Raw genomic sequence first — 11,380 nt, 5'->3', positions numbered from 1 at the left:
TACTCACATGGTACTGCTGTCTAACGTTAAATTACATTATCAAACAAATATTTTGAATAACTGCTATGTATACACAATTAATCTATAATTAACATTATACAATTAATCACTTGATATTTAGAAATTTTTATCACTATAATTATGGATAGGTATGTAAGTAAAATATACGTACCAAAGTACATACATAACTTATATTTTTGGTCAGATATATTAGGGTATTAGGGCATAAAGTATGAAGTTGCCGTTCTTAGGTTCTGGTAACAGTCTTTCTATTGTACGATTTTGATAAGAAGAAAAAGAAATCTTATTGAAACGCGTTATTCACATTTTTGGTATATATAGAATTGCTTTGAAATATACAAAAATAGTATTTAACATTCGTGTAATTTTTGAAAACGGGTTCCTACATTAACGTCATGTATATGTGTAATATACAAACGCACCGTTCGTCTTCCACGATCGATACACAGAGTTTTAGTCCGTAAGTGCTTATGATGAAAAATGGATTCTTATGGTAATGGCAAAATAGTGGCTGAACCATGGCGACAAGCCCAAACAGCGTCCAAACAAGAAATTTACCCACAGAAAATTGTTAGTAATTCTTTGTTGGTTCGAGCGTGGAGCTATCCACCGCAGCTTCTTTTGATCTGTAACCATGGTTGTGCAGCTGACAGCCATTTCAAAAAAAAACTAGGACCTATGGGTGCACATTTTGTTTAAATTAATATTGCCAAAGAAGTTTAACCTTTGTTTTGTTATTTCATTGGTTTTTGAGATCAATAGTTTTTTCCGGAAAGAAGAAGATAGAACATACTTTTTAACCGACCTCAAAAAAGAAGGAGGTTCCCAATTTGACTGTGTGTTTCTCTTTTTTTGTATATGTATGTTATGCGATAACTTCAGCATTTGTGAACCGATTATGATGATTCTTTTTTTGTTGGAAAGAAGGTGTCTCAGTAGTAGTCCCATTTAATATTTGAAGAAAATATTCCATCTCTAAGGGTGGCAAACTAGGGGATGAATGACTTTTGTAGTCGGTTTTTTTTGAGATTATTAGTATTATTGAGAGGGAACGTAGAGCAGTATCAATGAGAGCTAATATGATAGCGCGTAGCTTCAGTCGATGTACGGCACAGGTAAAAGTAACTTTATTTAATGCTTACTGCACATCGCTGTACACCTGTAGTTTATGGTGCAGGTACACACAAAAGTCCCTAAATGCAATGCGTGTACAGTACAACGACGCGTTTAGGGTTCTTTTGCGGCTGCCGCGACACTGTAGTGCGTCCGGGATGTCCGCGGATGCGAGTGTTGACGGCGTCGAAGCGACGTTGCGCAAGCGCTGCGCCGCGACAATGGGTAGGGTGCGCGACAGCTGCCACAAACTCTTGACAGTTGTTGCACACAGATGGGACAGTGGAATGCTAAGGCACTGGTCCTCTCTTCATTTAAGTTCTATTACTAACATAGTCATTTAAGTCTTTGCTGTAATACTAACATTTTTTATGGATCTTATTGTAGTCCGAAATAAATGCATTTTATTTCATTTTATTTTTTTCATTAGTAGAATTTTTCCTATACAGAATAGCAATTTCGTTCTTATGCCCTATTATTTAAAAATTTTTCCAGCCCAAACGCGATATTATACGCCTCGATTCGGAAATGACGCAGTTTCCGATCGGGAGAGGCATCCAAAATCAAGCTGCTTAACTAAATATGTAGGTACATTCGTATATGATGCACAGCTGATCAGCGACTTTTTCAGTTGATACTACTATATAAAACAACATTTTGCTACACTTATGCGGGGTATGACGATTAAGGCGAAACACACGCCACTCACTGCAGCAGTTTTTGTACAAACCAATACCAAGTTTGCACTACCGCTATAAATGTAGTTAACGACGAAGGAGGTTTCCCGTTTCCTTGTATAATGTTTTATTCGACTTCTTGAGTGTATTCCTCCAGTTCCTATATAGTTTCTATACATATCTCCAGGTGCTGTACGCTCGTGTGTAGCTCCAAGCTGTCGCCGGGCGGTTCCAGGTCTTCACAGCGGAAAACATCTGTCCTTGCATTAACTCTCGTCGACGACTATTCACTATTGATGCTAGGTAGTACATTACAGCTGAAAACGAGAGTTTATATCGAGTTCTTAGGTTTTCGCGATTGTTACACATAGGAAATAAAACTATTCTTCCGGATTTAAATCGCGTATTTTTTTTCAAACAAACCAACGTTTCGGGCATTTTACAGATCCCAGGGTCACGGTTGCCTGAGGTGGTACAGTCATCAACCAGTTATGTCTATTCTTAATGCACACCACCCTATTTTTTCGCTATAATAACAAAAGGTGTTAATTAAATATCTTATTTTTAATTTTACAAACACACACAATTTCACAAACAATATGAATTTTTATTAAGTTACATTTATGATTAATTAATAATGGAAATTAGAATCAATTAAAACATATTAATTAGTACTGCAGTTTTATGTCTGTTTGGGATTTTTCATAAGATAGTATACTGGAAATACTGGATCCCAAATTGGTCGTACGGAGAAACCATCTTCTCTGTTGAAATTAGGATGTTTTTTTAATTTGAATGGCCTCTCGCTGCATACTGGGTAGATAACGGACTTCTTTTGCAAGGACCTGAGGTTTGTTAAACTTCATTGAATGTGTAGGTTTATCCATGATATGCTCGCAGACTGCAGACTTAGTTACGGGACAGTGTTTGACATCAGCTATATAGGTATGTTCATTGACGCGGGTAGAAATACTTCGGTTCGTTTGCCCAATATAAGAGACAAAGAAAAATAAATATACGCGATTTAAATCCGGATATATAACTATATAACATGAAAATGAAACTTCATTTCCAATGAGAATTTAATTTATAAAACTTTATTTAATTACAAAGTTATTTGTTTACAATCTGTAAATCTGAATCTCGGCTTTAGTTATTCATTGTTTCGTATTTAAAATAATAATTGCAATGTAATAATGTAAGTAGATATCAGTTGCACTTCACAGGGGGACGCCCTGGACATGACGCGTTGCATATACCAATCTACTTATCAAAAGGAATTTGATGAATGAGGACTAATATTTTCGAAATAAAATAGCTCGGATTAAAATTCACGGTATTATTTACGAAATACGATTTACCCTTAAGTGTCTATTATGTATGTAAAACAAGAAATTCAAATTAAGTAAACAACAAGGATAGTTGCTAAGTAACAGTCCCAGAGTTCAGTACCAGAGGAGTTACCAGAATTTGGTCTATGTGGCGAGCCCATACAAAAGCCGTTATTCATTTATAAGTCGTAGTTGAACCGTCTGAAGCGTCGTGTTACTACGCCAAACTCCCATCTACGGTTTGACGTGTAATTACGAGCCTACACTCGATCTCTAGGTTTGAAAGTTTGAATTCTCTGGTTGGGTTTTCCTTATTCTGGGGATTAGTTGGGTGGGGGGTCTTTTCACCATCGCATGTAGCGTGGTACTACTTGGCAGTGAAATATTAAATCATAAAGCGTCATTCCAAAGGTTCTGGGGTATTTCTAAACCTCGATTTTACGAATGTTAGCTTATCCACAAAGGTTCCACCCTCCGCCTCGGAACCCACGCGTGCAAAACAAATTGGATAGCTAATCCATGACATTTACATGTGTACACATACTTCCAAAAGGTAATTTCTTCTAATAAAAACTGGTGTAGAAAGACAATTATTCAATCTTCTACCTATAAGTGAAGTTAAAAATATTAAGGTAACCCTAAACACCCTTAGGTTTAGGATACAGACTACCACAACACGTTTAGAATATTGTTGGGGTAGTCGCATACTGTAGCTAAGACTGTCATAGCATTCTGAGGAAGCGGGCCAAAGTTAGGCTGCACTTTGGCGATGTGCGCGTGGCGACCCAACAGCATCAATGACTGTTGTAGCGAACATAGACTTCCTCACCCAGACCCACATTTTTTATTTAATTTAACTTAATTTTTATTTTTTAAAGTTAAATTGAAATTTTATATTTAGTGTATTTTTTTCAAATTTCATTTTCAATGATAATGTTGTTGGTTTGGTTTTTTTTTCATTTCTGTTATTTAATCATTATGACAATTATAGTTTAGATTTTATTGTCACTATCTAATTTATTAAAGTATTTGATGATTATACAAGGAAATTTTCTTTTGATTTGACTCGAACCTGTGTCTGTATAGCAATCTAGGTCAACCGCTACAGTCGCTCTACCAACTGAGCTACAGATCGAGTTAGCAGACTTTAGGAATTTTGTTTTTTTGGTTTTAACGGCTTTTTTGGTTAACACACCTGTGAGAAATTGGTGAAAGTTTTCCTTCATTCCCTCAGCTACCAAATCATCCATCCTTCACAGCTACCAAAGATTTACTTATTCTATTATATATTTTTTTAAATTACAAGTTATTTAATTGCTAGTTCAAAATTTTGTCTATCTATGGATTTATTACGGTTTGAAATAAACGTTTGTGAATATTATTGTTTTCACCACTCACCAGAAAAAAGTATGTATGCAGATATGACGTAGTTGACGTCATCATCAACGTTTACGTCGTTATAGTGCAACAGAGCAAAGCCAGCGATGGCTGCTATCAGCATGAGTACACTCCACGACCAGGACAGAACAATCCACGGCCACATCCAGCGGGGCTTCTTCTATAGGGACAGATATAGAAACAATGTTAAAAAAAAAGAAATAATGAGGTATAAATTCTAGAAAAAAGTTTTCAGAAGGATAGAACATCTTTATTGTCACTCCATATTTCGTGGTGTAATAAGGCCACATTTACAAAATGACAACGTTTCAGGAGAGTCATTAAAAGGTTCTAAATAGTCTATATATTTTTGTACATATATAGGAGAGTTATAAAATTCCACCTAATATGTTAGGGTGCGTACACATCTGGCGTATGCGCCGCAAATGCGCCTGTTTACGAAAGGTACGCGAGCTGCACACGTGAATTACGTTGTGTGATCTGTTCGCGTGTCGTTGGTGCACCCCTCGCGCGTCACATATATTAATATGTAAATAATTGCACGCATGCAGCACGCGTGCAGCGCGCGTGCAATATGCGAACAGCGTGCGCGTTGCGTACATGCGCGGCGCATTCCTCAGATCTATACGATAAATGATTTGTTTAATGTAAAGTCAGGTGGGGTAAGAGGAACATATTTTATTTCGAGACAAATGTTATGAGCTCTAGGAGGAATAAATAATGTCTTATACGAATTTCGAATGCTCTAATCTTGCCCTGGTTTATCAGCTTTCCATGTTTTAACAATCATTACGCTAAAATTAATACTTACGATGTATCTGACAAAAACATTCAGGTTGTGCTAACGTTTCTCTTCCCCCAAAAAACGGGGTAAGAGGAACTCTCATCGTATTTCATATAAATGCAATGTATATTTAAATATATCCGTTGTTAATTCCTTTAGTAAAACTATTTAATTCGTATTTAATCTTAAAATCATTGAAATAGCGCATACTTCTCAATAAAAAGGTGAAAAATTAATTTTGGGGCAAGAGGAACATAGAGGTCAGGGGTGACAAATTAAAAAAGTGAATCTGTTATAATTTTTTTAGTATGTACAAAGTATAATAAACGCACATTTTAAACCACTCGTTTACAAAACAGCACATTAAGTAACTTAAGTACTTTTTAAACATTGTCATAATAGAAAAACAACATTTGGTCCAAAAATTAATTTATACTTCTTACAAAATTTATTATTCTCCAATAGTATATAATAGTCACCAAAACCACTCTACTTTGAAAACCGTTCCACTAAATCAATTGAAATTTGGTATAGAAGTGGTGTGATCACTAGTTAACGTGCAATGAGCGTAAATTTTTGTGTTTGTTCTTAGATTACGTCATTATTTTAGAGCTTATGTAAATTTTTTTTAGTTTTCCACTAAAATATAAAATTTTCTAAAAATTCCTGACGGGAAAAATTTACTACCAGAATTTTGTTGCTGGCCTTAAAACTATCTTAAGATGTGTGGTTGTTTACATATAAAATTGTAGTGGTGTAATTATTGTAACATCATCAGAAATCAACATCATGTGGACGAAGTCACTAAAATTTTACCAAAATTTACAATTACCCTATCCAAAACGTTATTTGAACAAATTTAACTTAATTTCTTTAAAGTATATACCCAGGTATAACATAATAATATATAATATATACGGATAAAGTTGTGTTTGTTCGAATATAACAATATTCCGTTATGGCAATTCATCGAAAAGTTTGTCACCCCTGACACGGGGGAAGAGGAACATATGTTTCTTTTACCCCATAAGTACTAGACCCTCTTACCCCAACAATGTTTTTGGCGGTTAGGATTTTGATTCCAATGAAACTCGTATTATTTGTTGTTTTCGGTCTGAAATAACTAATAAAAACTAAAACTTACCGTTTTCTCTACGTGTTTTTCTATAAAAATAATCCCCAGCACTTTTTTTCACCGAGATCTAGCAAAGAAAAAATTACGCGCCCATCTTGTGTTTTCAGACTACATAGCTGTCAATTTCTTTTTCTCTCTCTCTCTCAAATTTGGAACATCGTACCGACATCTCTTTACAACCGTTAAAACTAATTTGTTTGTCTGTTTTATCGACTGAAAGACTATAGTGCTAAACGTTTTTCTTTAGATATTATGGACTTCAGTCCCTCTTCCCCCGGTGTTCCTCTTACCCCACCTGACATAGTCTGTATTTTTATGACCCATTTGTTAAAAGCATTTTTGATGTGTGATCACAAGTGATTTTATTATACAGGGTAGGTTTCATAATGTGATATTTGGTGGCAAAGGTACTGTTCTATATTGTAATGATTAAAGTTTTCTTACACATGCTGGCCAATGCTGGCTATCCTGCATTCACCGTATTGACTTTTTGATAATTTGTAATTGCAAATACGTATAACATAGGATAACATTTTACGAATCAAACGATATTTTGATTCTATGAATAACGAGGTGTTTTTACATCGGAATCGGTCAAGGCTACAGATAACAAAGCTGTCGCATGTGAGTGCTTATCTACGTTAAATCATACACTTCCTCGTAGTAGATTTATAAATTCACAATCCCTAAATAAGGAAAAAGGTTTCAATTTTGCGACTTTTCTTAACGCACACACTTAACTTAGCCCCGCACTAGGGAAACCCTGTGTCGCGAGTGCCATAGACACACACATAGACAACCACAAATTACACCCACAACCACAAATTACACCCAAACGCACGAGAGAAATAAATGTAGGCCATACAAATATTTCTCCCGGTCCGGGAATCGAACCGAACGAAATCGAACGGCACCTCTGCGTGGCAGTCTAGCATGGAAACGGAGGCAGTTTGCGACATATATTTTCTGTTCTGTTTACTGTTTAGGGTCTCGGATTTCTCTCAGAGAAAAATTAAGGAGATTGGTAACAAGACGTGGCATTATAGTACATTTACTGAAATATTTTGTATGCCCAGAAAAATGTACATAATTAAGAAAGAAGATATCCAATATGGATATTTATTAACCATAGAACTAAGACCAAATTCATGGTACCACGATCGTTTTTTATTATTTCCTGAGGTTAAAACTTGCATTAAATATATTTTAAGTGGAAGGTCATATTACAAAATTGAAGACTAGATACGTGTTAGATAAAGATGTATGGAAAGACGACATGAGTGTATGGTTACGTACAACATTGAACTTTAATTTACTGTATTGACATGGTCTAGTTCTAGTTTCATTTTGCTGTAAGTAGTAAGAGATGTGCTAGTTCTAGTTATTTTGTTGATGTGATAAATCGCATTATAACATTTTATTGTATTTTTAAGACAGTTAGTTACCAACATCCATAACATTAACTTTTAACATTTAGTAACATTTAATATTTAACATCAACATATTATACATTTTTAATTTGCAACTAAATAACATAAATTTTACACTTATAACATTATCTAATTCCTTCAACCACTCCGAAAACACCCTCGTGATAACGGTTACCGTGTCGCGATCACGAGGTAACAACCTGTAATGACAGAGTCGTTATTCTGCCCTTACATTTGGTCCTTCGAGCCGGATATGAACCAGCGACCTATGGATATTTACTACATACATTTTGGTCATTCGAGCCGGATACCTATGGATCTTTACAACATAAATGAGTCTAGATTCAACAAAAATATGAATGAATGAATAAATGAATGAAATATTCTTTATTGCACATAAAATTACAACTAAAATACAATACAATTGCTTAAGTATAATAGTAGTAATAAGTCAATGTGCAACTTTTATGATTTAAAGTGCATAGCATTTAAGTTTATGTGAAAAAAACAATCTCTAGAGTTTCTTGCTTGTTCTTCTCAGGGAATTCAGCATAGTGAATGTGCAGTAGCTTAAAAAAGTGACGTTTTCAATTGTAAAATTGTACCTATGGGCTAAATGATTATTTGAAATTAAAGAACTTTGAACTTTGGTCTTGGTATTTCGGTGAAACCCGAGAGACTCTGGTCTAATCAGCATTGTAATGTAAATAATATAGGTAAACTATAATTACCCAACTAATTATTTCTACCAAGTCAAAATGGTTTGATTGTACTCGAAATATCTGTATATCTAACAAAATCAACCTTACTATTCGAAATTAGACTTGAAAATAGTAATTATATAAAGTACATTTTAAAGTAGATATTTTAGGTTTCCCTATCTGAGCATTTAGATATAATTGATCACTTTGGATCAGGGAAGTAACCACGGAACATCATATTGATTATGATTTTCAAAGTCATCAACTTAAACTCAGTACCAAATTTTTGCATCAACGAATTACTTATGATTAATAGAGCAATAAATAAAAACCTATCGCAAACTCTGACAGTCGTATACCTAATAATGATAATATTTTGATTCTTTATATTATTCAAACACTCGAATGAAGGAACAGAAAAACTTTGGAAAAAGACATGTTATTTTATAGAAATTTTAATAATGTCATATCGAAATTTTAGGTTTTTGGGATTGATACTTATTGGAATTGAAACTATTTTTTCGGACGCAAACAAAATGTTTGTTTTACTAACGTTTCGGACCCTTTACTATCAGCCTTGACCATGGAACCTATAAAGAACTGTGTGAAATTGTTTGAAAATACAATTTTTTTATTATACCAAGTGACGGGATGAAAATCAAATATGAATTTTTTATATACATGTGACTGCTGTAGATATAAAAGTAAGAGAATCCACCATATATCTCCAAACACAGGATGAGAAATGGGGTTGACTTTCAACAGAACATCTCTATGATCGCTTTTGATTTTAACTCAAGTTGACTATGTACTTTTATCTTATGATACATAGTAATGGGACGAATGTCGTGCGCCTTTGTTAAAAAAATTCGGTTTTGACACCCTCAATAGTGTGCGAAATGCTGTACAGAGTTAATTGCGATGAAAAACTGTGAAAGATAATTAATTGACTTCGAATTCGCCGGTCACCTCCCTAATGTTACTTATAAGTAGTTAGTTGTTCAGTAAGTTTAGACAATTTTGACACATAAAATAAGGGAATTTATAGCTTAATAATGTGTTTACCGCATGTTTACATTACTTTTTCATGTTTCTCAATAATTGGTACGACTTACCCAAAAAGCTCCATAAATCAAGAAGCACCCGGTCCCACTGTGGCACGTAGCTGTAGCCGCCATGGCGCCATAAAATAGCATCTTGCTCTCTGGCTGCTTTGGCAGAGTGGAAGCAAAGCCATATAGCACTGTCAGCAACGTGGATACTAGCTGGAATATTGGGAGTTCATTGGTAAAGTTTGGTGATTCAAATCTATTCTCATTATTCTCAGCGGCATATCATATAGGACTTTTTATCGACGTTCTTGGAGAATTATCACACAGATGTTTATTAAACAAGAATAGTAGCACATCGGGGTGTAAGGTTTGGTGATTTATTACTAGGGATGTAAGGTTTGTGGTATCGTTCTCATACAATTCGCTAACAGATTTAAGCCTAAGTCCTTACTAGTTTTAAGCTTGAATAGTCGCAAAAATATTGAAAGACATGGTTTGATTATTCTTTTTGTTAAATGCAGGTCTACCTTGACAAGAGCATTTTAAAACTTGTATAAGCAGAAAATACGAAGATCGTTTCTTTATTAATGGGTGAATAGCAGCTTGATTGCAGTAGCTTATAAAATGACGTTTTCGAGTGTAAAAATTTTACCTATGGAATAAATAATTATTTGAATTTGATTGTATTGAGTGTTCGCAGATATTGTACTTAAGTTAGTTAGTTAGTAGATGGTTATTCCACATATTTAAGTCGTGGCAGCTGAAATATCGGGAGGTAAGGCTTGGTGTTCTATCTTACTGTTCTATAGAGGCGCATCTTAACATTCGGTAGTTGGAGTATCGTTGAAGACAGTTCTTTTAATTAACTAGAACTCTCACCATATATGTTGTATTATCCTTTATAACCAATTGTTATTATATAGGACGAACGAAACGCCCTGACATTTCACGCCCTTTTTCTTATGGGGTAGGTAAAGATAGCCTATTGCAGCTTTGCACTTGCCAAGATCGTGACGCACATCTTTCGCCTTATCAACACGCATCAATGCTTTCATACACGACTTTTTACCATATTTTCGAAACTGTGTTTACACAAATTTTTGTAAGTTGACATATTTTCTTTAACTTTATTTTAGATTCGTGCCCTCTGTAGTATAAAGCCATAAGTGATAATAAATTAAAAGTGCTTTCATCATAACATGAAAGTCATCACAATAATACGAACTATATGTTTATATTATGTACCTATAGGTACGTGTGAAATTTTATAACTCTCCTACTTAAGCATAAAAAGTTATCGACTGATTTCATTCGTAGGGCCTTTAAACGTTTCTACCGAAAAGATGTTAATTTGCAGTTGTGACTTTATTACACCAAGGGTGCGTATTATATCTATAACTAAAGTATATATGTTATAGCTAAATTAAAGTACTTACAGTGCTGCAAATGCTGATTATTTGAGTGCCAGTCTCAAGACTGACGCAACAACAACAACAGAAATTTACAGGTAAACACATTTTATATTATTTATTAATAAGTTTATTACTTAAAACACTTTCAATCAGTAAATAACTTTTCAATCGCGTTTATTGAAAGTTTATTCAACATTTGTCACATTTTTAATACTTTAAGTCACTGACCGTTGCTAATAAACTCGTTTTCTCAACAATATGTTGGTTTCTCATAGTTTTGTCAACCAACATTGTAAATATGTTCCTGACTTATACAATTAAATTAA

General features: G+C 34.3%; 1 protein-coding gene across 1 annotated transcript; it reads right to left on the bottom strand.

The window, feature by feature from the left end:
- Positions 1-960: 960 nt before the first annotated feature.
- LOC113239672 lies at positions 961-10,614 on the bottom strand. Its single transcript, XM_026476752.1, has 4 exons — positions 10,522-10,614; positions 9,706-9,855; positions 4,541-4,700; positions 961-2,128 (listed from the first exon to the last, which is right to left on the bottom strand). Exons 1-4 carry the CDS (start codon positions 10,522-10,524, stop codon positions 1,983-1,985), a joined length of 459 nt encoding a protein of 152 aa, XP_026332537.1. The 5' UTR covers positions 10,525-10,614; the 3' UTR covers positions 961-1,982.
- Between the last annotated feature and the right edge of the window lie 766 nt (positions 10,615-11,380).

This window comes from Hyposmocoma kahamanoa, unplaced genomic scaffold (genome assembly GCF_003589595.1).
Source record: "Hyposmocoma kahamanoa isolate Upper Pololo Valley unplaced genomic scaffold, ASM358959v1 114, whole genome shotgun sequence".
NCBI lineage: Eukaryota > Metazoa > Arthropoda > Insecta > Lepidoptera > Cosmopterigidae > Hyposmocoma > Hyposmocoma kahamanoa.
This window is presented reverse-complemented; position numbering and strand designations above follow the sequence as displayed.

Excerpts from the sequence above, each read along its gene's own strand:
- LOC113239672 (XM_026476752.1), bottom strand. Across the intron at positions 4,701-9,705 it reads TGATTTATGGAGCTTTTTGG|AAGAAGCCCCGCTGGATGTG; the intron begins GTAAGTCGTACC and ends CTGTCCCTATAG. Across the intron at positions 2,129-4,540 it reads TGCATACATACTTTTTTCTG|CTGTAATGTACTACCTAGCA; the intron begins GTGAGTGGTGAA and ends TCTCGTTTTCAG.